The 26878-nt window shown below is 45.1% G+C and overlaps 3 protein-coding genes across 3 annotated transcripts; all 3 read left to right on the top strand.

Moving 5' to 3' along the window:
• Window positions 1–11337: 11337 nt before the first annotated feature.
• Window positions 11338–12096, top strand: CCR75_009659 (uncharacterized protein; the record flags this gene model as incomplete). Its single annotated transcript, XM_067967698.1, has 1 exon — window positions 11338–12096. The coding sequence occupies one exon, from the start codon at window positions 11338–11340 to the stop codon at window positions 12094–12096; it is 759 nt and encodes a 252-aa protein (XP_067817876.1).
• Window positions 12097–13710: 1614 nt separating this feature from the next.
• CCR75_009658 (uncharacterized protein) lies at window positions 13711–14331 on the top strand (the record flags this gene model as incomplete). The annotated part of the gene is made up of 1 exon (XM_067967697.1): window positions 13711–14331. The coding sequence occupies one exon, from the start codon at window positions 13711–13713 to the stop codon at window positions 14329–14331; it is 621 nt and encodes a 206-aa protein (XP_067817877.1).
• A 362-nt stretch (window positions 14332–14693) lies between these two features.
• Window positions 14694–15791, top strand: CCR75_004563 (uncharacterized protein; the record flags this gene model as incomplete). The annotated part of the gene is made up of 1 exon (XM_067962649.1): window positions 14694–15791. The coding sequence occupies one exon, from the start codon at window positions 14694–14696 to the stop codon at window positions 15789–15791; it is 1098 nt and encodes a 365-aa protein (XP_067822017.1).
• Window positions 15792–26878: the final 11087 nt, after the last annotated feature.

Genomic DNA, 26878 nt, shown 5'->3' with positions numbered 1-26878 from the left:
CAATGTTGTCACACTGTTTCCTTGGTAAAGGCCACTGTCGTGTGACAGAGTATTTGTTTCCAGGGATTAAGTCAATTTCATGACGGACACCTCTATCCGGGGGTAAACAGATGGTATATTTGACAGATCACATCTTAAAATTCTTAATCAAGGAATAAAATGGATCTGCGGATCTTTAAGGATTGATGATCCACTCCGCGCACTAAGTGCAGCTTCTGTGTCATCCAGGACAACTTCGTCCAGAAGTGACGATGAGTTTAACTTAATCGTTGGTCGACTGACCACCGTCTCAAGAAGCCGCCAGCCTTTAAGGCTCGACCGCACTCATCACTAGACATTTTGTCTTTCTCCAGAAGAGCATGTTACGAAGGGATTGCCGCAAGGCTCAATTCGCCCTCGATTTTACCGGTTACACCATTTACAAGCATATTCTATTCCTTACTCGTATCACTTTGTGAGGGTATAGATACTTTGCATCTCGCCTGCCTTGGAGTAGAGACAATACGCCTCTTAGAGGCCGGCACATTCACGTCTTCAAATTTTCAGCCTGTATAAGATCTATACCAGAGCTGGTGTCTACTTCGACATCCGACAAGGAGTTAGAAAACTCAGCTTCCTTGTCCACATGTCACTTCACGTGCATTAGAAGAGTTTGACACGAAATGCCCTAGCGAACCGCCAATAGTGTCACTGCTGACACTCAGTATGGTGCCACCTCGGCCGAACAAACTCGGTGGACTTAGACTTGCCACTCCACGTTTCTCAGGGATATTACACCCTTGATGACTCGGTCTAAGGCCAACAGCTTTCAGCATTCATTGAGGCGTTTTTACAACGAGTGTCACTCGACGGAATACGTGCCGTTCCACTTAATTCTGTTGCGGGCTCAAACTTAATGTTTTCAACATTGGGTTTATTAACTTAGACATTCCAATGTCTAACCCACTGACAGATTTAGTCAGTCATTCGCACCAATAGCGTTTCTTGTTGCCTAGCAAAGGTGGGCTCATTACTCTTCGAAACTTTGCTAGGAACATTGCGTGTGACGCTTAAGGTTTTAGACCTTCAATCGATCCATGGCTCTTGGCGTTCAAGCCAGGCCATACCAAGGATGAGATCATATCTCGAATCCAATCAAGGACGAGACCACGTTGCATACTGTCAAAGCCAAGAAACTTTATGCGTAAGTTCAAAGGAACTCTAGGAAGAGTGACACGAGCCCCAGTCGCTACGCGAACAGTGATTGAATTACTTTCATGCGCTTTAAGTCCTAAACGTATTGTTGACTTCTTACAATCAAAGACGTCGAGCATAATTGCAAGACGCTCCTGAGCAAATTAAAACTGACCATGGCTTATCAAAGTCCATTCACAGTCGCTTGAGCGACTAACAAGCCAGGCTTGTACTCACGTCCCGTGCCATTACGCAAAGAGCTAATTGGGGTTAGGTCATGTCTACTCTCACCTCCGAGAGTTTTAATAGAGCCTAGGTCTTCCCCGGTTACTGGGTACCGACGTTTTTCGCACCGTACCAGATTTCTGGTATATGTCGGAATTGGTGCTCGTTCGAGCTTAACGAGTATTTAGTTGGGGACAGGCCAGACGTAAATTTTTCTTGCTTCCGCACATAAAACATCTAATGATTTCATGCTGTTCCACAGCTTGAAGTGCCTCTTCTCCTTCCTCAACAAGGCTTAGATCCATGGGTTCCGGTCTATTAGATGGTACCCATGTGCTCGAAGAGCTTGTTTGGTAAATAGGCGTGCTAACGCGAGCAGACTTAAAGTCGAACTCGGTGCGTAGCGCTATGGCAACTGCCTCTTCATAAGTAGCAGGATGAGATCGGATTAATTCCGTCCGGGCAACGCGCCTTCATTGAGACCCCCCATAAAGATGGTTCCTACAATTGCTTCTTGCACCGGGTCTTGATGCGTAGATGCAATGAGAAATCTCAACTCCTGGACAAAGTCTCCTAGGGTTCTTTTACCCTGTCGAGTCGCTAGGAGCCGTGCTCGCATGCGAAAAGCCTGATCAGGCGGTGCAAACATGCTGGTCATTTGCTGTTTCAGCGAATCCCATGAGGGAAAAGCGTCATTTATGGACGTGCTGCACGATAGTGCCCGCTCTACCTCCAAGTTTGGAAATAACCATAGCCACCTTTTGCCGTTCTGTTAAGAACAAGGCGGAATCAATGGACATTTCCATCTGCTCAATCCAAAAAGGGAGATTTTCTCCCTCTTTTCCCTCAAATGTCTTCACATTTACATTTAGAGGGCGAGCCCTCGGCTCTGAGTCAGGTACAGAGATATACCGAGTTGGCATAGAAGCCGCAAAGTGGTCCTACCTGACCGACCAGGGAGGTTTCGTTCCGCATGAAGGCTTCAAGCCTTGCATTTAGGACCTCTGGTTCCTGGGAAATAATAAATTCCACGCGTTCAAGCTCGAATAAGGTTTTAGGCTTGTCATAAGCGGCGCGTTGCGCTTCTGACAACTCTGGAACCTCTTCCATTTTCGTGATGGATTAGTTTTGTAAAGACTCAGGCGTAGATTGACTACGAGTGCTACCGAGTGTAGCGGAGCTACCTCGTCCCTTAAGTCAGAGAAAGAATTTTAGCCTCAGAGAGCCTCTTCGTTCAATAGAACTATTGGGTTTAACAACTTAGGAATTCGTACAAGCTATTAGAGCTTAATGAATCCTAGTTCAAGGGTTCAGGGGTTCGTAGAACCAATGTATCTCAGAAAGGCTTCTATCTGTCACAGATCAATGCGCAAGCCTTAAAAAGACACTAGACGCTTTAAGAACAAAAGGGGAACTCAACTTTTTTAATTAATTAAATCTTTAGACCTTACCGTACCTAATTTTAAGATAAATTTTGGTCGCCAGATAAAGATCTGGCGGCGACCACATTTGTTACCCATAATACAATGGGATTTTGATAATCAACTATTTTAAAGTAAAATAAAGGGTATTTTACCCACATAGTAAATGTACCACAACAACGGCTTTCCAACCAATGTGTGCCTCATTACAGAGGCAGTCAAAAACACGTCCATTTGGGCGAGCGCGCGTAGACAGGCACAACCGCGTCCCTGATTGCGCATGAAATGCAACGTCAACATTTGTTGGTATTCCTTATGTCTAACATTAACACCATTTTGTTCGGTATTGAGGTTTCGACCTCCAAGCGATACGGAGCCTTACATTCGACCAGCACCATTTGTTGGACACATTGCTGAGCTCTATATGTAGGCGGGCACGTCGTAATGCGGCCACGCTCTACTTAGACACACACCCTAGCACAGCGAGGAAGCGGTTTAACCAGCTTCTCTTGCGCGCAGTGAGGTAGTTGTGTGGGCGCGCAAGCGACCTCACCCAACGCACTAAGTACTCCGGTTAACTGTCGTCACGGGAGCGGTAATCCGGCTCCTCGTGCGCACTTACCAAGCAGGATGTAGTTTTCAGACTGGTTTATATTTTTAATCATATTAAATACAAGTACCTATTTTTACCAATCGAAATGTCATCTCTATAGATAACAATATGTATTGCGAGCGTATCTTTCTAGATACCTCGCGTAACGGATGACGCTAGGCGTCATCCCTCGTAATGTGAATGCACCGATGTGCATCACATACACAAGGGTTGGTCACAAATGTGCACCACACCCGAGTGCTGGGTCTAGTTACTATAATTTAGTAATTGACCATCCCCTTAAGTACACCAAGTGTACTTAACGGGAACTGTGTTACATTCGGGCAACTTTAGCCCGTTACACTCTAGGCACGTTTTTTAAATTGTTATGACATAGGCGGCCAATATACTAATGGCATAAGGCCTTTCGGTGCGCGTTCTCTTTTAGCAACGCCAAATAGGCAGCCTCCGCATGTATAATTAGCTGTACTCGAAATAGCGGGACCAAGCCGGGCACATTCTTAGACTCGGCTTTGATATTGTCGATTACCAGATCAGGAGCAAGCTTGGTATGAGCGAGCGTAAATTTTTATGCATACGCCAACAGCTGACGCTTACCTAAATGTAGCGATAGTGTGAACGACTATCAGTAGACAGCGAAGGCCTACATGATACCTGCATCTTCCTACGATGTTCCGCTATAAAAATATGCTGCAGCGAGTGTATGCTCGAGATTTTGCTCGACCTCTAAAATGAAGATTGCGTGGGCTAAAATTGAAGCTTCATTGTAAGGGTGGTCGATTTGGTCATTTTCGCCTCGCGAACCAGATGCGAAGATTTTCATTGATCTTCCTATCCGACGAATTTAATTAAACCGATGATAGGATTCAATTCAGGCATCAGTAAATCAGCCTGAGCCGGCACGTTGATCTTAGTGTAGGCTTTAATCAAGAGCATTCTCATCGACATGCCTCTAACTGAGCGCTTTTCACTGGGATGCCCTGCGTAAACATGTGACGGATTCGCTCAGGAACAACTTACCATGCATCTTACGCAGTACTCATAATAAGTGTATTTTAATCGGGGGGAATTACCTCAAACGTCGCAAATGAATCTCGCGCTGGAACGGAGATAGTGTGCAGCACAAGGAACACCTGTTTATTTTACTTAGCTAGCTCTACGTCGTAACTAAGTATACTTACTAAACAATGTAGAGCAATAAGAAACTGTTTCTTGTCGTCATTATTTTTAATATTGATATCCTTCTATGGCTATTATGGCGGTAGGCTCCGAGCCACGTAGACCTTTATCCAAATGTAAACTAGAATCGGTTGCCGCACTCGATCTTTACAGCCTTACCAAATATACATCAGCCAAAGGATCATACTTCCCTAAAATTTTACTTAGTTAAATTGTATACCAACTGGCATTCTTTCTTAATTTTAATAACGACCTGGCAATAAAATTCAATTTAAATAACTATATAAAATATTCAAAACATAACTACCCTACGTTCTTCCGATCACTTTCTTAAAATGGACCCGCAGCAGTCGACAATGTTTACAACGTTATCGGAATGGCGCCGGGACCTCTTGTGTGGAATGGGGGTAAATTACGACTGAATTAATTTAGTTTTACTAACCGATACTTTTGGTTCACTCCTTAAGGTATCGCCTATCCTAAATCTAATTCTTACGAAGTATCATATCTCCTAATTGCGCAAACCTTATACTTGTTTTAATTATGGCGCATATGTAAATTTGAATTAAAGAAAATGAATGGTTCAATAGATGAATCGAAATGAGTGGCCAAGGGCTTAGCGAGTTAACTGGTCCTGACATCCTCCCCGATTTGATCTCTCGTTGACGCTGATTGAAGTCGGCGACGAGGTCCTTCCAGTGGGAGACATGGCGAATATTTTTCTCTTTTTCTTAGCTTGCTTCTTCCTTAGTTTCGCCATGCCATTGTACGAGCCAGTATGGTTAGCGATTGAGTTGGCTTTCTTCAACAGACGTTCAATAACTTGAAAATGATCCGCTGTGCCATTATCCACGAATTGTGATGCTTTCGGTATCGGGCGACTTCGAAACCTTTCCGGTGTCGGTTCATACTTGATAGAACATCAACATTAAAGGTTGGAATAATCCTATTCATAGTTTGTGGTAACTCAAGCTTGCCACATTAGAATTAAACATTTTGATAGTTTCGAATGGTTCCACCTTTCTTGCCGCAATCTTGGCTCTTGGTGTCCCATATTTTTCGCAGCGTGTTTAAACGATATTTTGCGAGTATCAAGTATAAGTAGATCTCCAACTTTGAATTCGACCTGATTTATTCGGCGCTTTTGATCGTAATATTGCTTTTGCGAAGCTTGTGCTATCAACAGATTTCTGCGAGCCTGATCGATGATATTTGCTCGTACTTCGATAAACTCTTTTGCGTAAACGTCAATATCCTTTGGTTGACTAGTCCAGCCCAGTGACTTTTGCCATGCAGAGCGTTCCCTTCTTCCCGTATCTATTTCAAAGGAAGAGTATCCAGTAGATGCACGAACCAGTATAGACGCATACTCTATGCTTCCCAAGTGTTCGGTCCTGTCAGTGCCATGGTAAGATGCTATGCGATTGAGTGCGTCTTCTACCACAAGGTTCTGGCGCTCGGTCTGTCCATCGGCTTAAGCCCGATAAGCGGTTGTAATACTTAGACGAACACCGATGATCGTCATCAATGACTTCGAAAACATGGACGTGAACTTGCTATCTCGGTCACTGATATTAACTGCGGGAATACCATGGTGTCGAATGACAGCATCAAAAAATACTTTTGCTGTGGTGCATGCATCGTCCTTATCGTGCACTGCTGCATACTTCGTGCGTTTGGAAAACTTATCGACAACAGTTAGGATGGCAAATCCATTGGAAACAGGAAGCCCTCTTATAAAGTCCATTGATACCACTTGCCAGCAAGCATCCGGTATTGGAATTGGCATAAGTAATACGTTGTTTTTTTGTTAATTATCATGTTTCCGACGTGCGCAGGTTTCCCAAGTTTTGACATATTCCTTGACGTTTCTCTGCAACGATTTCCGGTAATACCACTGAGCAACTCGCAAGAATGTTCTGCGATTGCCCGGCAGAGCAGCTATTGCCGAATTATCATATTTCGATATTACATTCGTTCGCAAGCGGTTGTTGTTGAGCACGCAAAGACGTTTAATGTGCGCAAAAACAACAATTTCTCTTGCTTCACAATCAATAAACTTGTTTCGGAGCTTTTCCATGCTTCTTTAGGCAATTCTGGCAAAGCCTTATTGAAGTAGCTTACGAACTTCTGTTGACAACTCGCCATACGACACTGTCATTAAGGCAGCAACTTGCAGAGTCTCAGCTTCCTCCCGGGGCAGAGTTGGCACCGAGGGCGAACAAAGTAAACGTGTACCTCGTTGTTGGCAACTAGAAAATCGCACTTATGAAAGCGGATATTGTCCACGACAGAATCATCAGGCCGGCGCGAAAGCGCATCAGCTACAACGTTTAAAGCACCATTAATGTGGTGTATAGTAAACGCGTATTGAGCGAAGGTGGTCAAGTATCGAGCCAACTTCGGCGAGACTGACGGATGATGAAGAAGCCAAGAGCAGGCGCTATTGCCCATTTTTCTAACCCCTCTTTTATTGCAAATAGATCCTTCTCACGAGCAGGCCAACTAATCTCACGGATTCCAAGTTTCTTTGAGTAAAACGCTACTGGATGGTCATGTCTATTGATAAATTGCGATAAGTCGCCACCAATGCACGACCCCGATGCATCCGTAGTGAGAACAAACGGGCGTGAAGAGTTAGGCAAAGTCAGCACAGGTGCAGCTTGTAAGGCAGACTTCAGCCTTACGAGCAAATCCTCTTGTTCTGCATTCAAGACCCATGAAAAATCTTTCCTAACGAGATGGCTCAACGGCAGAACTATTTGCGCAAACTGATGAATAAAGCGGCGATAATAACAAGCAAGACCAAGAAAACTTTGCGATTCCTTTACAGAGGTAAGTGAAGGCCACTTCGCGATTGCTTCCGCCTTTGTTTTCGATAAATAATCCGTCACCAGAAACAGCGTGCCCCAAAAAGCTGACCTCTTGACGCGCGAACTTGCACTTACCAATGTGAGCGAAGAGTATTCACTTGCGTAAGACGTCGAACACGATAGCATGAAATAATTGACCCCAGTATTACATTAAAAGTAATTAATAGCCAATGGTGTCAGGGTTATGAATGTTCAGATAATTTAGAATTTTCAGAAGTACCTTTTTTTGAGACGGAAAAGATGCATGTACCATCCAAATATACAACAACGAATGAGAACTTTTCAAAAAGAACACGCATCAAGCGCGACGAAATGCGAGGCATTCCAGCAAGGCCCATCGGCGCAACGCACCACTGATATGTCTCATTTGATTTACGAAACGCAGTGTACGTTTTGCTATCCGGATGAATATGCCTCTGATGGTACCCTTGAGCTAAGTCAATGACTGTGAAGTAGCTCATACCATACATCTTATCGAATAATTTATCGATTCGCGGCAAAGGTATTTTAGGGACGACTGACGTTGAGTTGACGTAACGAAAGCCAATCACCCAACTGAGCAAAATGTTCGCGTTTCCGGATCGAATCCATTCCGAACGAGATACACCTCGTACCGATCGTTGGGTCATTTTAAGGAATGCCGAAGATGTTTGATACCCAAAGCGAGTCTGAAAGCTCGATCTATCCGCATGAAAGGTTCTCATCGACGAACTTCTGTAAAGCCTTTTGTTCAGCTTGTGAAAGTCGAAATGGCGAACGATTACTCGGTTGCACACCGGGCTGTATATTGATACCAAACTCCACCGACCGATGAGGAGGCAATGAATTCGGTAACTTTTCTGGGAATACATCTTTATAGGAATCGAGTAAAGCCTTCAATCGTTTTCACGAGGTTTTGTAAATTCCGACTCTTGATAAATTTTGACACGATAGACTTCTTCAAATTGTGATGTCTTCAATTTCCTTAAGAAGTCAGCAGAGGAATAATGACCGATTCACAACCTCATCATATGGTATGTCACCACTTTTGAACGAAACTTGATGAGTACGTCAATTAATGATTGGCTCGTGCGCAGCACACCAGGGCTTACCCGGAATTACATCATGGCAATTGCTCATTGGCCACTCAATGACCGGAACGTCAGAAATTCGATTATCATCAAATGGGCTATTGGCGACTCCTTTCTTCACTTATTTTTGGTGTTATTAGTGCCTTCGAAACGAGTGACTTGAAAGCCATTTCAGGACATGACGCATTGCAGCAAACTCGGCTTCACCCCATTGCATGTGGCGCCAGAATCGAGTATCATATTGACAGCACGATCGTCAAGATGACCCTTTTAGATGATCAAATCTTTTCCCGTGAAGGAAGCAAAGTCAGCTTCACATAGTGTGGTGATAGCTTCGTTTGACGCAGTCGCGATGGTTTCTTCTTTAACTGACTCATTCACGAAATAGTTGGCGTTCGCACGATCGCGACGATATCCGTTGCCGCGATTATTTTGCTGGTTCCTGCGCTTGTAACACTGCTGAATCGTGTGCCCCAGTATTTTGCAGTATGCACACTTTCGTTTATTTCGACGTCGATTATGGACGCAAGAAGACCTATTAAATGGCCGAGCATTGCCGATTTCCATCGGCTCTGGCTTCTTGTTTAATTCTCTGGCCACATTTTGTGGACCAGGACGAGGTTTTGTAGCGTTGTGGTGATGATAAACACCCGAATGTGTGCGTTCAAAATCGAGCGCCACAGTAATAGCATCCTACAGTGCGTTTCCCCGTCGATATTGAACTTCTTCTTGAGTTCTTGCTTTAAACCCTCGTTGAAAATAGATGAAATGTCAACTCGAGTCATGTCCTCAACTTGCGAAATAATGTGTCGAGATTTCGCAATGTAGTCCGTTAAGCCTTTGCAATTGGCTTGTCTCAGCCGATGCAGATCGTCTCGAAGACGTTGTTGCAGATCCGCAAAGACGAATTGTTTTTTTTTCACTGCTAGAGAAAACTCATCGGCTGAGTGAATTTCTTTTTTGATGCAGCAAGAGCCATTGTGCTGCTGGTCCTCGCAATGAGCTTCCTAGTACGGCAAGTACTTGAGGAGCCTTTGCGTCCTCTTTCCACTTCTTACCGTGCGCAATAAAATATTGCTGTACTTGCGCGTAATAAAGGCGAACCGACTCTTCGCTTTTTCCGCTTTACGTCGGCATCCTTAGCCCGTCCACCTTAAGCCCACCTATCTTTTAGGAATTAGCGAATGTTTTGATTAACTCTTGTTGTTGCTGTAGCATGTGCATCATTTGCTGCATTAGCTCGGCGTTTGAGGGTTGCCCATAATGGAAGAAGAATGTGTTCGGAACTATAAAAAGACTAGGCTCTTAAGTTGAACCGAAGATCCTTAAAAATGGTGCGCTCGGCTTCTTCTAAAAGCGCGTATACCTCGTGTAACGGAGCTGATAAGGTGGACTCTTGCTTGGGCAGGCATCCTTTCTCCTTGGTGAGTTGCTTTGCTAAGATCTTTGCAATGCGTCGGGCCTTTTGTAATGCGTCGGGTCTTTTGTAATGACGCAGGCAAATCGTTCGCAGTCTTTGCAGACTTTTCACCGTACTCAAAGAGGAAAGCCTTACTACAGTAGTATGGAATCTGATTATTAGCTTTTAGCTTTTTGCTCATAAATCTCAACGACTTTCTTTAGCCATTAAGCGTAATGGGTAAGAGATTCAATCTTATTCCAGATGGATTAACTGTTTCACCGTGTTAAGCCGGTCCCAACCTCACACAGACTAAGCGACTATATCTGTCAGGCAGACGCTTAGAGTTACAGTGGATACTGAAGCCACACAATCAAAACTGCTACGCAGCGCTTCCAAAGGAATGGAGCAGTTGACTGCGAGCGGAAATTCCCACGCTACAAGCAGTACGTTACTGGCTGCGAGTGGAATCCCTTACGCTACAAGTAGTGCTGGGCAATCCAACGCAGTGCAATCCAGCGAAGCGCGAACGGACGGCAAAGAAGCGAGCGGACGGCGAAGAAGCGAGCAGACGGCGAAGAAGCGAGTAGACGGCGAAGAAGCGAGCGGACGGCGAAGAAGCGAGCGGACGGCGAAGAAGCGAGCGGACGGCGAAGAAGCGAGCGGAAGACCAACAAGTGGTACCACTTGTGAGGAATGAGGGTAAATTACGACTGAATTATTTTTTTTGCTTTACTAGCCGATACTTTTGGCTCATCCTCTAAGGATCGCCTATCCTAAATCTAATTATTACTAAGTATCATCTCTCCTTATTGCGCCAACCTTTTTACTTGTTTTTATTATGGCGCATATGTAATTTGAATCAATAGAAAAGGAATGGTATAAAAGATAAATCGAAATGAGTGGTCATGGGCTCAGCGAGTTGAATGGTCCTGACAATCTCGCGCTGGGACGGAGATAGTGTGCGGTACAAGGAACACCTGTTTATTTTACTTAGCTAGCACTACGTCGTAACGAAGTATACTTACTAAACAGTGTAGAGCAAATTAGAGACTGTTTCTTGTCGTCGTTATTTTTAATATTCATATCCTTCTATGGCTAGTATGAAGGACTTAGACCTTTGTCCATCTGTAAACTAGAATCGGTTGCCGCACTCTATCTCTACAGCCTTACCAAATATACATCAGCCAAAGGATCATGTTTTCCTAAAATTTTACTTAGTTAAACTGTTTGCTAACTGGCATTCTTTTTTTTAATTAATAACGATCTGGCAATAAAATCCATTCAAATAACAAAATAAAAATTTCCAAAAAATAACCTACCCCCCGTTCTTCCGAACACTTTCTTGAACAGGATCCGCAGCAGTCGACAAAGTTTAGCAACGATGTCGGACTGGCGCCGTGATCTTCAGCTCGTGGGCGTCGTTTTCATAGTCACCACGGCGCTATTAGGCGTGATGTTGCACTCGCTGGTAATCTCGACGCTCACAGACACCGAGTGGCTCGCGCTTCGACTGCCTACAACGCTCGAGGCAGCTCAAGAGCTAGGCAAGACCCTTCAGAGCTTCTCCGAGCGCCAACGAGGTTCACTTTTGCTCGCACACATGGGCTGCTATCTATACCTGCAAACATTTGCGATTCCGGGCACCGTATTTTTCAATCTATTGGGCGGCGCGTTGTTTGGGATGACGCTGGGATTTCCTCTGTGCTTGGCTAACAACACACTGGGATCGGTCTTTATGTTTCTCCTTTCGCGGCGTTTTGGCTACCGCGTCGTCACGCACTTTTTTCCGCAAAAACTCGATCGCTTAAGAAGTATATTGGACGCACATCGCGACGAAATGGCGCTGAATATGATATTCCTGCGCGTATTTCCATTCACCCCCAATTGGTTTATTAACATGGCGTCGCCCCACTTGGCCATTCCGCTAGGCCAATTTACGTTAGGCCCGCTATTTGGGCTCGTTCCGTACAATTTCCTGAGCTGCAAAGCTGGGCTTATTCTGCGCGAGCTACGATCGCGTGGAGACATTATTGATAGCGCCACGACGATGCAGCTTATAGTGGTTGCTATCGTAGGTGGCCTTGTGCTCCCAAGACTAAAGAGGCGTTTTGCCACGACCACTGGTACCAAGCATGATTAAATTGAGTGTTTAAATTACGTTTGTCTTGTCCAAGTTTTTGCTGAATTGAGTAAGTTTCAGATAATTAAAAAAATCTAAAAGCTATCATTCAGCGTGTATCAAACGCACTATTTTTTTTTTTGTTCGTCGGGACCAAGCTAGACAAAATAAATGTCAGAGATACTTCTTATTCATTCGACGCCAGGCCAATTAGGTCTGCAGAGCTCTTATTGGGTTTGACTATCACAAGGTGCGTAATTAGATCCCGAATTTTCAGTATTTAAAATGCTAGACACGGGCGGATTTTAATTTTTTTCTGACAGACTGTAATCGTGAAGGTCTTCTTTCGTTGGAATGGATATGCAAATCTTTTAGATTATTATTAGAGTATACAATTATACGAGTAGTCTGCGCTGGTGCTCCCTCGCACTGCAGCAGCAATTTTCAATTATTTTGTTTGGCGGGAGTTGTTATACCTTTTAACGATTACTTTCAAACAGAAAAAAAGTTATCGCGATTACAACTTAAGATTCTGGAATGTGATGCTAAAAATTAATGGCTAGAACACTGCGATGTAAGAAATAGCTAATTAATTTCAAGGGAAAGCACAATATCGTTCAAGCTAATGCGAGGTTTAAATCAAGCTGTCGACGTCCTAACTGCAATAAGCCACGAAAATGCAGGCTGTTTTCCGTATCAAAACAAAAGCAGCCGACCGGCCGTGATGGCAAAAGGTGGTTCTACCAAGAGAATTCAAGGTGCCTTCCTCTAATATTTTAAGCGCAAATAGGTTTTCATCCGACTTCTATACAAACACGTAAAAACTCGCGGTACTCAAAAGTGATTAGCAAGCAACTTAACGATTTAGAGGTATGCCAGCGTCGACGTCCTGTCATGTAAAAAGACGCATTCTTCACATTGCCGTATTAAGACGCAATTTTTTTTGCGAAGTCTTCGGGGCCGTGTAGGAGTCACTTAGCTTGCTCATCACCAAATAAAAAAATGCTCTTCGATCAATCGCTGCAAACTTTCATGTTCCTCGCGAAACAAACTTTTGCGCAATATTGGACGCATATTCCCAAAAACAGTTTATTATTTGCGACTGAACTTCATTGCAATGTGCGCTCATGAATGTGTTGGAGGTCTCCGCATTGCATAATTCAGAGGAGTGCTATTATGTAAGGCACGAAAATATTCTAGATCGTGTTTTTCTGTCACATGCAACAGGCTTTCTAGCTACTGGTAGCGTTAAAGACTTGCATTGGCCTTGTATGCAAATTGCCTGAGGTCACTTTAGGTTTTCCGACACTATTTAAATAACTCATGTTACAGCTCTCCCGTGACCTCAAGAGCAAACGGTTGTATCAGACGATGTACTGTATGTACAGTATTATTTACGCTACTTTTTTTTTGCAGTTTCCATTTTGAGGTTGTCAAGGATGTAAGAAACTATTTTAAATTTTAAATTTGAGCTATTATGGAGTATTAAGCGGCTAAAAAAGCATCTTCGGCTACTATTGCTTGTCAGCTTGAAAATAAAAAAAGTTTTGAAGCAATAATGGACTACGTACCTAATATCACGCTGTACAAGAAATGACTCAAAACCAATAAAAACAACACTCTTCGCCTTGCGTCATGGCCTTCATGTCGGTAGCTCGTCAGGCACGCGCCACTTCTCGATTCCTCTATTCCCGTATGCGCGTTTGTCCTCTTGTAGCTAATGAGCAATTCTTGCAGCGAACGAAGTGGCAGCGCTTGCCCTGTGCGATGGAGTCTCCGATCCTATCGACTCGAGTAGGCTTTTTGCGAACAAAGGTGAGCGAGCGTGTGGTCCTGCCAGAAGAGAACGAAATTGAACCTACGCTAGCATTTGACGACAGTGAAATGACAATTGAAGATGCTTCGATTGAAAACTTGCTGAAAGAGCTCAATGAAGTTTTTGAAATTATTGCTGCTGTGCCACTGATGGATGAAGAGGAGTATGGGGAAGTGCGCCAACACTTTGAGAGTGGCAGTGGTCTTGATGAGATTGATGAACGTGGGTATAATATTAAAGCTGGGACGCATAAGATTTGGAAGGGTGAGCGCGACCTTACAAAGATTGTTGAGGGATTGGATACCGATTCGGCCCAGATTCTGCAGCGTATCCTGCTCCACACGCTTAATATTGAGAGAAAAGTGCGTGAGATGCTCTCGAATGGTGGAGTTGATCCCGATGACAAAGATGAGTTGCAAGAAGACAATCAGGTCATTTGAGATTGTCCGTTAAAAAAGAAGTCATCTCGACACCATCAAGGTATTGCGGAGATCTTGGTCGAGCCCGCGTGCTTTGCTTTTGCTCTTAACTTTTGATTCGACACAGGCAATCAAGACGTCTAAGTCCCGTATAAATGATGTACGTATACTTGCACCATTGATAAATTCTCCTTATCTTATGTTAGAAATAAAGAACGATTGTAAGAATACCTCGCCGTAAAATGCACAAGAAAATGGGCAACATGTAATTTCAGGCATGACCCGAATTTGTGCTCATTACGAAAAACGCATATTTTGCTCTCAAAAAAAGTGATAAATAATTTTATTCATTCTTGCCTTCAGGGCTCTGAAAAGCGGTGGTAATGGGCTTCGTCGCACTAGCTCGTCAGACGCTTATCGTTTCTCGCTTCCAAATGCACGCGTCTACACGCTTAAGCACAGCAATTCCCTGGCAACAAATGCATAAGCACCGCGTGCCTTGCTCTATCGACCCTCCATTCCTATCAACCCGAACCAGCAGCATTAGTTTTGTACGAACAAAAGTCAGCGAACGCACGCTCCGTCGGAAGAAATTACGCGTCAACAAGAGCCAAAAAGGAGTCAAGGTGCCAATTCTTAAAGAAACGTTGCGCAAGCTCTATTTGCGTACGCATCCGGATCTCTTTGGACAGTATCCAACGCAGCAGCGCGCAAATGAGGAATCGTACAAAGAGCTCTTGGGCATCCTGGACGCCATTGAGAAACACAATCAATTTCCCCCAGCCAAGACCTTAAAACTTCCATTTTTTTTAAAAACACCTATCGAGGGTGAATTTAAAGAAGTCGAGTTGCAACTACGCACGACGGGAGGTGCATGTAATACGTTGGTAGAGGAGGCATTGGGTCAATTTTTCAGCAACTGTGGGCTCCCTGAGGTCTTTCAATGGGACAAAGGAAGCTGGGGCAAAAGTGTAGGTAAACACGCAGTAGAGAATCCAAATTTAGGCTTTGAAAAGGAAGATGAAACGCATGAGAACGACCGTCACGAGGCCAAGCGCGAAGAACGGCATTCTTCAGCTCCGGCTTATAATCCCGTGGATCGTAAAGCACCAGAAGATCATTCGATTGAAAAGGTTCTGAATGAGTTAGACGACACGTTGCAGCTTATTGCTGTCGTGCCATATCTTGACGACGACGACAAGCAACAGCAAGCTATTAAAACTCATTTTGAACACGGATCAGGTCTCGATGACCTCGATGCTCAAGGGTATTCACTGAAAGCGGGAGTTATTCAATTGTGGCAAGGCGAACGGAATCTACAGGCACTGATTCCTGGATTAGATGGCGACTCGGCGATTCTAATGCAGCGAATTTTGCTTCATACCGTCGATATTGAAAAGCGTCTCGAGAACGTCATTGCTCAAAGCTCCTTGGACGTTACGAGATTCACTGCGGAAGCTTGTAATCAACAGAGCGAGTAAAGATTCTTGGATGACTTTATCGATAAAAGATTATCGCGTTATGTGGGCATTTACAATGAATTAATTGTTAAGCACTGAACTTACATGCCCAAATGCACAAAAGATGACACGGCACTAGGACCTGCACCCAGGATTGGAAAGAATAGTGAATTACTTCTTTGAGTCGCTGTCCTAGACAGGAATTAGCTCTTACATAACATCGAGTGACCCGGGGCCGTCAGTTTAGCACGAAATGGAACGGGGTGTACCGTTAAAACATGAATATTATTTCTGTAAGAGAAAATAATAAAGAAGTATTTACGTTGGAATTGTTATATTCAACTTAAATTCCTAGGTACTTAATTGAAGTAATAAAAAAAAAACCTACCACTTAAGTGTGCTTCATATATATGTGACCCACCCTTATGTATGTGATGCACATTGGTACATCCTAGCGTCATCCGCTATGCGAAATACCCAAAAACGATACGCTCGCAGCACATATTAGTCTATCTACAAAGACGGCATTTATGCTAGGTAATAACAGAAATTTATATTTAATGCGATTAAATATAAATCAGTCTTAAACTTACAATATACTTGATAAGTTTGCACGAGGAGCCGGATTACCGCTCCCGTGACGACACTTTTATCAGTGTACTTCGTGAGTTGGGTGAGGTCGCTAAGGCGCCCACCACAAACCTCACTGCACGTGAGAGAAGGCGGTAAATCGTCGAAGGTGTGTGCGTGCGTAGTACGTGGCAGCTTTAAGTAGCGCCCGTCTACACTTGGTGGAACTTGAAATCCTTCCCACGACCCGCATCTTTGAGCGTGTACGTGAGGATGAGCCTCAATATCGATTGGACTCATTTCCCCCCACCTCCGAACATCATCGGGAGTTGGCTGAGCAGACGGCGCAGGGACTTAGGGAACAAGCCATGGCCAGGGTCTTGGGTAGTCTCCTGAGCAACATGTTACTCAGTTGGAGCAGTTTGACGCACTCATGCTCGGACAGCGAAGGGTCGCGTCCGAGGCACAAAGCCATGCTACGGCGGAGTCTGTCACACAGACTCAGGATGAGCTAAGGCGAGAGCAGGCTCGAAGCGAGGCTTTCAACAGGACTGTTAAGATGCTCTCCGCTCTCAGCCGAGGCTTATTCGGATGGACCCGCCCAAGTTCGATGGAACTGCAGCGCGCACGATATCCATCGGCTGTTAGCAGTAAAGCAATGCGGTGTGTCGCAGCTAATCGAAGATGACAGCCCGATGGTGCCGTACTCCATGTCGCACCCGCGCGGTAAAGCCTCAGAGTGGGCTTACTCGGCGGGTATAGCGTATTCAAGGTGTTCCCTTCATGGGCGATTATAAGACAAAGACTCGCGCCATGTGCCAGCCACCAAACAACGAGGTGTTGCATAAGGTGCGCGTTTTCGGGGCGTGGCAGGCGAAGCGATCTATGCAAGAGCATGTGCAGGAGATGCACTAGCTGTCGGGATCAATTACCGTAGGTCCGATTGGGGAGCACATAAAAGTGCCCAAGTTTATGAACGGAATACGTCATGGCTCATCGTGACAGGCTCTTATTAGAAAGGTGCCGTCAACGATGGAATCCAAATTGCCTTAGTTGAGGAGAAATTTTACAACAGTGCCTCGGCGATAGCTTGGTATAAGCCGTCGGCCGAGAGAACAGGTGTCACTTCCATGGAGTTGGGCAATGCAGACGTTGTCTGTCACAAATGTGGCAAGCGCAGTCATATGAGCGCTGCTATGCCTGGGCCCCTGCTGGGGCGAAGACGCCCAGCAAGAGGAATCCCTTTCCGAAGAGCGATGGCAATAACCAGCGTGCGAGACGCATGAGTCCGCATCTACCACTGAGGGGTCGAAAAAATGCAGGAGAAAGCTGAGGTAAATCGCTTTAGCTTCATCGATGGCCTGTTATGGCATCAGCTGTCACCTTGTGATTCCTTGGGAATCTATGTGCCTCATGACACAGACCTCAAGCTGATGACCCTTCACGAGCTCCATGATGCGCCATCTAGTGGGCATCTGGGCCGTGAAAAGACATTCTTACGAGTGTCAGAGAAATTTTGGTGAACGCACTTATTTAGATGGGTGGCCAACTATATTCGCTCTTGCGAACAGTGTCAGCATAAAGCCTGCACCGTCCAGCAGTGCGCCACTGAAGCCGCTACCGATTCCAACCAACTGTTGGAAGTCAGTAAGTCTAGACTTCACATTAGGGTCGGACGGGGCTCGTCGTCTTCGTAAACGGTCTAAGCAAGATGGTTCATTCAGCACCATGTAAGACATCGATCAAAGGCAAGTAGGCAGCTCTCTTGTCCTGGATCGCGTATACCGATTACACGAGATGGCCGAGTCCATAGTATTGGACCGGGATCAATGATTTACGTCTGGGTTTTGGCGACAAGTGCTTGGGCTGCTAGGTGGCGAGTTCCCCATGTCGACTGCAGACCATCCTCAGATCAATGGCCAAACAGAACGTGCCAATCAGGTCGTGGTGGATAAATAGATATAATGGCCTATACCTATTTATGGATAAGATTTCTGAACATTACTATGTAAGTAATATTCTCCAAATATTCTCTACCTTTTAGATAATATATTAATAAACTATTTATAAGTGTTAATTTTATGTAACGATACACCCCGTCGTAGCATGCGTGCGGCCCAGAACATCTAAGGGCATCCCAGACCTGTTATTGCCTCCAACTTCCTTTGGTTTGATTACCCAAAAGTCCATCTAAGAAGTCCACACACCTACCAAAAATGGTAAGCGGAACTATTTAGCACGAGCCGGATTACCGCTCCCGTGAAGACACTTAATCAAAGTACTTAGTGCGTTAGGTGAAGTCGCTAACGCGCCCACCGCAACTACCTCACTGCACGCAAAAGAAGCTGGTTAAACCGCCTCCTCGCTGTGCTATGGTGTGTGTATAAGTAGAGCGTGGCCGCATTACGACGTGCCCGCTTGCAGTTTACTGATGCCTGAATTGAGTCCTGAGCATTTATCGTTTAATTAAAATTCATCAGATAGGAAGATCAATAAAAATCTTGAGTCTGGTTCGCGAGGCGAAAATAGCCAAATCGACCACCCTTACAATGAAGCTTAAATTTTAGCCCACGCAATTTTAATTTTAGAGGTCGAGCATAATTTCGAGCGTACACTCGCTGCAGCATATATTTACAGCGGAACATCGTAGGAAGATGCAGGTATCATTTAGGCCTTCGCTGTCTACTGAAAGTCGTTTACGCTATCACTACATTTAGGTTAGCGTCAGCAGTTGGCGTATGCGTAAAATTTTAACGCTCGCTCATACCAGGCTTGCTCCTGATCTGGTAATCGACAATATCAAAGCCGGGTCTAAGAATGGGTCTGGCTTGGTCCCGCCTTTTCGAGTACAGCTAATCACACATGCGGAGGCTGCCTATTTGGCGTTACTCGAAGAGCAGCACGCGCACCGAAAGGCCTTATCAAATTACTATAGTGGCCGCTTATGCCATATACAACTTAAATAACGTTCCTATAAAGCTCAGCAGTGTGTCCAACAAATGGTGCTGGTCGAATGTACGGTTCCGTACCGCTTGGAGGTCGAAACCTCAATACCGAACAAAATGGAGTTAACGTTAGACATATGGAATATCATCAAATGTTGACGTTGCATTTTATGCGCAATCGGAGACGCGGTTGTGCCTGTTCACGCGCGCTCGCCCAAATCGACGTGTTTTTGACTGCCTCTGTAATGAGGCACACATTGGTTGGAGAACCGTTTTGTGGTACCTTTATTGTAATGGGGCACACATCGGTTGGAGAACCGTTGTTGTGGTACATTTACTTTATGGGTAAATACCCTTTTATTCTATTTTAAAATAATTAATTACTTAAATTCCATTTATTATGGGTAACAAATGTAGTCGCCGCCAGATATATATCTGGCGGCCGAAATCTATTTTGAATTAGCTACGGTAAGGTTTTGAATTTAAATTAAAATTAAAAATGCTGAGTTTTCCTTTTGATCTTGAAGTCTAAAAGTCTTCCTCTATCTTTAGCAGCGAAGAAGCTCCGCTACATCTGGTAGCACTAGTAGTCAATCTCTGAGTCTTTATAAGACTAAGCCTTCACTGAAATGGAAGAGGTCTCAAAACTTATAGAAGCGCAGGGCATAGCGTATGACAAGCTCAAAACTTTATTTGGGCTTGAATATGTAAAGTTCAGTATATTCAGGGACCAGAGGTTTTGCATGCAAGGGTTGAAACCTTCATGCGTACGAATCCTCCCCGATCGGCCAGGTTCAGGATCACCCTTGCGGCATCTATGCCAACTCGGTATATCTCTGTACCTCGAAGATAGAGCCATGGAGTGGGCACTCTCGTGCAGCGTCCATAGACGACGCTTTTTTTTCTCATGGGATTCGGTAATTCAGCAAATGACCAGCATGTTTGCACCGCCTGATTAGGCTTTACGCATACGATCACGGCTCATAGCGACTCGACAGGGTAAACGAGCCCTAGAGGACCATGCCCAGGAGTTGAGAACACTCATTGCATCTATGCTTCAAGGCCCGATGCAAGAAGCAACTATCGTAAATTTTTTTGGGGTTTCTCAATGAAGGCGTTGACCGTTCGGAATTATTACGACCCCATCCAGCTACTTTCGAAGACGCAATTGCCATAGCGCTACGCGCTGAGTTCGTCTTTAAGTCTGCTCGCGTTAGCCCGCCTATTTACCGAACAAGCTCTTCGAGCACATTGGTACCGTCTAATAGACCGGAATTCATGGATCTACGCCTCGTTGAGGAGGGAGAAAAGGCACTTCAAGCAGTGGAACAGCATGAAATCATTTGTAGATGTTGTATGTGCGGAAGCACGAAACATTTACGTCCGGCCTGTCCCCTACAAAATACTCGTAAAGCTCAAAATAGCACCAATTCCGACCTATACCAGAAATCTGGTACGGTGCGGAAAACGTCGATACCATGTAGGTGAAAACCGCTCTACTGGGGAAGACCTAGGCTCTGTTAAAACTCTAGGAGGTGAGAATAAATAGAATCTAGCCCCAATTAGATCGGTGAGAGTACAAGCCTGGCTGCTAGTCGCTTTAGCGACTGTAAAGGGTTTTGATAAGCCGTGGTCAATTATAATTGACTCAGGAGCGTCTTGCACTTATGCTTGACGTCTTTCGCTTGAGGGAAACTAATGCGTTGGGGACTTAGAGCGCATGAAGATGATAGAATCACTGTTCGCTTGGCGACTGGGACTCGTGTCACTGTTCCCAAAGTTCCATTGAAATTAGGTATAAAGTTTCTGGACTTTGACAGTATGGAACGCTGTCTCGTCCGTGATTTCGATTTGAGATATGATCTCATCCTTGGTATGACCAGGTTAGATCACCCTGAGCCATGGATCGATTGGAGGTCTAAGACCTTTGGCGCCACGCGCAATGTTCCTAGCAAAGTTTTGGAGAGTCATGAACCACCTTTGCTAGGCAACAAAGGCGCTACTGGCGCGGATCATTGAATGAGTCTGTCAGTGTTTTAGACATTGGCATGTCTGAGTTATTATACTCTAATGTTAAAAATATGAATACTGAGCCCGACTCAGCAGAAATAAGTGGAACGGCACGTACTCCGTCGAGCGACACTCGTTGTAATAACGATTCGCTGAATGCTGAAAGCATAGTTGGCCTAAGGCTGAATCATCAAGGGTGCAATATCCCTGAGATACGTGGAGTGGCACGTCTAAGTCCACCGAGTTTGGTCGGCCGAGGTGGCATCATACTGAGTGTCAGTAGTGACACTGTTGCCGGTTCGCCATGACCTCAAGGGTGCAATATCCGTGAGATACGTAGAGTGGCATGTCTAAGTCCACCAAGTGTGATCGCCCGAGGTGGCACCATACTGAGTGTCAATAGTGACACTATTGGCGGTTCGCCAGGGCATTTTAGGTCAAACCCTTCTAATGCACGTGAAGCGACACGTAAAACGTTCACTGGATAAGAAAGTTGAGTTACCTAACTCCTTGTCGAATGTCAAATTAGACACCATATCTTGAACAAAGCCAATACAGGCTGGAAAACCCGGGGACGTGAATGTCCCGGCCTCTAAGAGGCGTATTGTCCCAACTCCAAGACAGGATGGACACGAAGCGTGTATTCCCTAACAAAGTGATACGACTGAGCAATTACATACGCTTGTAAAATGGTGTAAATGGTAACATTGAGGGGGACGTTAGCCTTGCGGCAATCCCCTCGTTACATGCTTTTTAAAGCTTGACAAAATGTCTATTGATGAGTGCGGTCGAGCCTTAAAGACTGGCGACTTATCTGAAATGGTGGTCTTCGACCAACAGTTGAGTTAAGCCCATCGTCACTTCTAGACGAGGCTGTCCTGGATGACACAAAGGCTGCACTTAGTGCGCGAAATGGGTCATCGATCCTTAAAGATCCTACGGATCCCTTTTATTTCTTGATTAGGGAATTCCAAGATGTGGTATGCAAGCATCCACCATCTTTTTTACCTCCGGATAGAGGTGTTCGTCCTGAAATTGACTTCGTTCCGGTAACCAAATACTGTGTCACAAGACAATGGCTTTTACCAATGGAGCAGTGTGACTTCATTGACGATTTCTCTTCCGTGCTAAGCACGTGGCTGGAATGGTACGAGAGAGTAAATCTTCTCATTCGACACCGACATTTTGTGTCAAAAAGTTAAATGGTAAATGGCGCATTGTATATGCTTATAAAAACTTAATGCTGTCACTATAACAGCACAAACCCCCATTCCTAGAAGGGATGTTCTTCAGAACAATATGGTGGGATGTACAATGTACAGTGCATTGGATTTAGTCGACGGTTACAACCAATTGCTCATGCGAGCTAGCGATATCCCGCTTACAGCGCTTAGCATCGCAAGCGGCATGTTATGGAAGTTGCTGGTTATGCCACAAGGGCTTTACAACGCCCCGGCAACATTTAGTCGTCTAGTGACGCAACTGTTTCGCCCTCATCGAGGTTATGCACAGACTTATTTGGATGACATTTTTGTCCATAGTCATGCGGAGCAGGGTCGATCGGATATGGAAAACCATTTTGACCATTTGCGAGCAGTGCTCGAGTGCATGCGAACAAACAAATTGTATGCCAATGCATCTAAATGCATTTTTGGCGCAGGCGAAATTCTTTTTTCAGGATGCTTCATTGGAAAGCGAGGCCTTAGAGCGGATCCCGCTAAGGTAAACGCCATAGTAGATTGGCCGATTCCTAAGAACCATAAGGTTTTGCGTAAGTTGTTGGGTCTCGCCAATTATTTACACAAATATAGCGAAAATTACGCTGATATGGCTAGGCCATTATCTAATCTCCTTAAAAGGATACATAATGGTGCTGGACTAGCACGGAAATAATGCTTTTCGAGCAATTAAGGGATAGTCTTATCCATGCCCCGATTCTGGCATTGCCAAACCCAAATTGGCCTTTCAGTGTCATCTGTGACGCATCAGATTTTGCCATTGGCAGTGCTCTGTTACAAACAGATGTTGATGGGCATAAAGGTCTTGTTGCGTTCGAGTCTAGCCAGCTTAAAGCTGCGGAATTGAATTACCAAATTCATGACAAAAAAAACTTGCTATGAAGTATGCTGTCGTCAAATTCCGAGTTCATCTGCTCGGCTCTAAGCCGTTTGTGATATATACAGATCACGCGTCATTACGCACGGCGACTAAGTCGCCCCATCTCTCACAGAGAATGGCCCGATAGCTATCCTTTTTCGCGGAATACAACTTCGAGGTGAAGTATAAGCCAGGCAAGCAGAATGCTTTGGCCGGTGCGTTATCACGCAGGCCGGATTATGAGCTTTTTCATTTAACGACTATCTCGTCGCCTATTTCTGGATTAATCCGTTCAACTTACGCCAAGGATGAATAGTGCGTAGCTCTGCTACGAGCTTTAAAGAACTCGAATACAGGTGTTTAATTGCCGGCACGTTTGCGGGCAAGGTTACATTGATTTTCTATCGATAACAACCTGTTGCTTTATTGCACAGACATCGCGGACCCTCCGCGTATCGTTGTTCCTCATGATGAAGTTTTGAAGTATTAAATCCTCTATAAGGCACACGATACTGTCCTGGTGGTCATTTCGGTAGGAAAAAGACCTACGGCTCTAGAAGCCAAAGTTATTAGCGGCCCAAACTTTATAAATGGGTTGCGAAACTTGCCAACGGTTTAAACCCTCGGTGCATGCTGCTGCGCCACTGGCGAGCCTTCCGGTCCCCATAGGTTGCTGGGAGTCCATTAGTATGGATTTTCGCTTTCGGTCCACCGAAAGATTTAGCCGGTAACTCCGGTAAAGTGGTCTTGCTTGACCAATTGAGCAAAATGGCTCACTTAGCGGCCGTGGCGGATTCCATTGATGGAGAGGGTACAGCTAAGCTGTTTATCGATCGCGTGTTTCGACAACATGGTTTGCCAGTGACAATTGTCTCTGATCGGGACCCCCGCTTCACGGGTAAATTCTGGAAATCCATTTTCAGGGTGCTTGGCACCAGATTGGATATGTCCACTGCGGACCATCCGCAGACCGATGGTCAAACTAAACGTATCAATCGCGTCATTGAAGACGTTTTACGCAGCGTATGTGCTCAGACACCAAATCGATAAGGCTCAATGCTCCCAGTGGTGGAGTTTGCGTTAAAAAACGTTGTACATGCCTCTACAAGCCATACTCCGTTCTATGTAAACGTTCTTACCCACCCACGCGTTCAATTAACGATACCACTGCGTGTTTCAGGGCTTGGTGGGTGGAATTAGCCGATAGGCTTGCTGATATCAGCCCTGTTACCGTTCGGAAATAAGTAAGCGAGTTTTCGCGATGCAATTTAGTGTCTTAAGACACGTAAGGGATACGATGGCTGATAGCCAAGACAAACAAAAAGAACAAGCAGATGCCAAAGGTAGAAGCTGTATTAATTCTTATACGGTCGGAGACCGAGTTTTACTAAACGCTAAAAATCTACCTACCAACTTGGTTTCCGCGGTCTTCAAGACCAAATTGCGCCCGCGTTTTATTGGACCATTTACGGTCGTGGCCAAGAAGGGCCTAGCTTATGCGCTAAACCTTCCTAGCAAGCTGCGTACACACCCAGTGTTTTACGTTGGCTTGCTTAGGCAATATCGGAACCCTTCCCACGTGGACTTGAAGGCGATTGCGCGAACACAGGCGGTTGTGCCGCAGATTGCTGCATCGTCACCAGGATGTCCAGCTGGCCCTCTAGCCGAAGTTACTGACGCTCCAGCGTCGAAAACGATCCCGAACAGCCTCAAAGGAGCTCTCAACCGGAGTAAGGACCCCACGAAGGCGTTGCACCTCGTGCTTCGTAGCATCAAATGCCTCCGCCGAAATTCGGGCCCCTCTTGCGCTGCTTGATGCAAGCGGGAACCTTTAATTTCACGTAGAGAAAAAAATTTAAGCGACGTTGTCGTAAGGGCCAATACCAGTATATGGTGAAGGTGCTAGGGTACCCCTATTCTGAAAACTCTTGGGAGTTTAAGGTGTTTTTTCGGCAAGATGCCCGTACGCCGTTGACGTTTTTGAGCGCCAAGCTCAGGGTCAACTCGCGTCAAACAACGCTTTTCACCACTAAACGTGGGATTAGGTGGATCTAAAGCCTCGGTGCGGCTTCGATCCTTGGTTGTACGGTCAACCGAAGCACTGAAATATTGGCTTGGCCTTTCTTCGTTTTGTGGCATAAATGCCGAACGTTTGGCCTTAATCGTAGCAAAGTCGAAGCGAAGCTTCCGTTCTAAAGAACATCGCCTCTATCCGCAGACTCTCTGATATTCCAGATATTACGGAATTTGCGGGCCCGGTGAACCCATTTCTCAAATGAGACTTCGTTTTCTGTTCTTGTTTCGTTTAGAACAAAACGATCGGAATTTCACTCATGGAGGTCACCGAAGCCCCAAGGGCTTGATCACGTAAACGCATCAGATATTGACTTCGCGTCACTACCTTTGGCGTAAGGTATCGCTCATGACGAGCGTCGCGAGAAGCGATTTTCTTCGGCGTTCTCGCCACGTCTCCGGAGATCCAGATGGCCAAGCCATGACCCGCTATTTCTTTGAAACGCTCGTCCGCAGTAAGCGAAGTGAATTTATATTGCCTATGAGCTTTGGCTTTCGCTATCTCGGCAGCTCGACGACAAGCTTTTTTCTCGATGAGGATTACTTGCTCTTGATCTTCATCGAGCGGATCACGGTTCCGTGTCTTACTCAATGCAGTTAAGAAATCAGCGGCACCACGTCCTGGCTGGCCGACGTTCATCCGGAGGAATCGGCGCGAAAGAACAACACTCCTTCTCATTCTCCTCTGATGGAGAGTGACTTTCAAAGTCTACCATTCCATCATCGGCGAGGAAGGTGCTAAGAGTCTGTGACTCACGCTTTATTGTCATGAGACAAAGGAAGAAACAAAACGAACGGTTAGCTGTTTAGGTTCCAACTTCAATGAAGAAATGAAGCGAATGTTGTCACTCGGTATCAACAGTCCGATGGGGGAAAGTGTAATGGGGCACACATTGGTTGGAGAACCGGTATATTTACTTTATGGGTAAGATACACTTTTCTCCGATTCTAGTATAGTGAGTTACTTAAATCCCATCTATTATGGGTAACAAATATGGTCGCCGCCAGATATAAATCTGGTGGCCAAAATCTATTTTTAATTAACTAGGGTAAGGTTTTTAGATTTAAATAATTAGATAAAGTGCAGTTCGCCTTTCTATGCCTTGCGCATTGATCTGTAAGAGATAGAAGTCTTTCTAAGGTATATCCTCTTGGGCACTAGTTGCCACTTGGTTCTACGAACCCCTGGATCCGTTGAACTTGGATTCCTTAAGCTTTAATAGCTTGTACGACTCCCTAGTTGTTAAACCCATTAGTTCAATAGAACTAAGTGACTCTCTGATTCTGAAAGTCTTCCTTTGACTTTAGGAGCGAGGTAGCTGCGCTACACCTCGTGTCTATTCGTGGCGTCTGCTCCAATAGCTGGATACATGGCTTCGAGCTCGACGATTTCGACTCGGTGGTGTTCGCGTT

Source organism: Bremia lactucae, linkage group LG11 (assembly GCF_004359215.1).
Source record: "Bremia lactucae strain SF5 linkage group LG11, whole genome shotgun sequence".
Taxonomy (NCBI): Eukaryota; Oomycota; class Peronosporomycetes; order Peronosporales; family Peronosporaceae; genus Bremia; species Bremia lactucae.
This window is presented reverse-complemented; position numbering and strand designations above follow the sequence as displayed.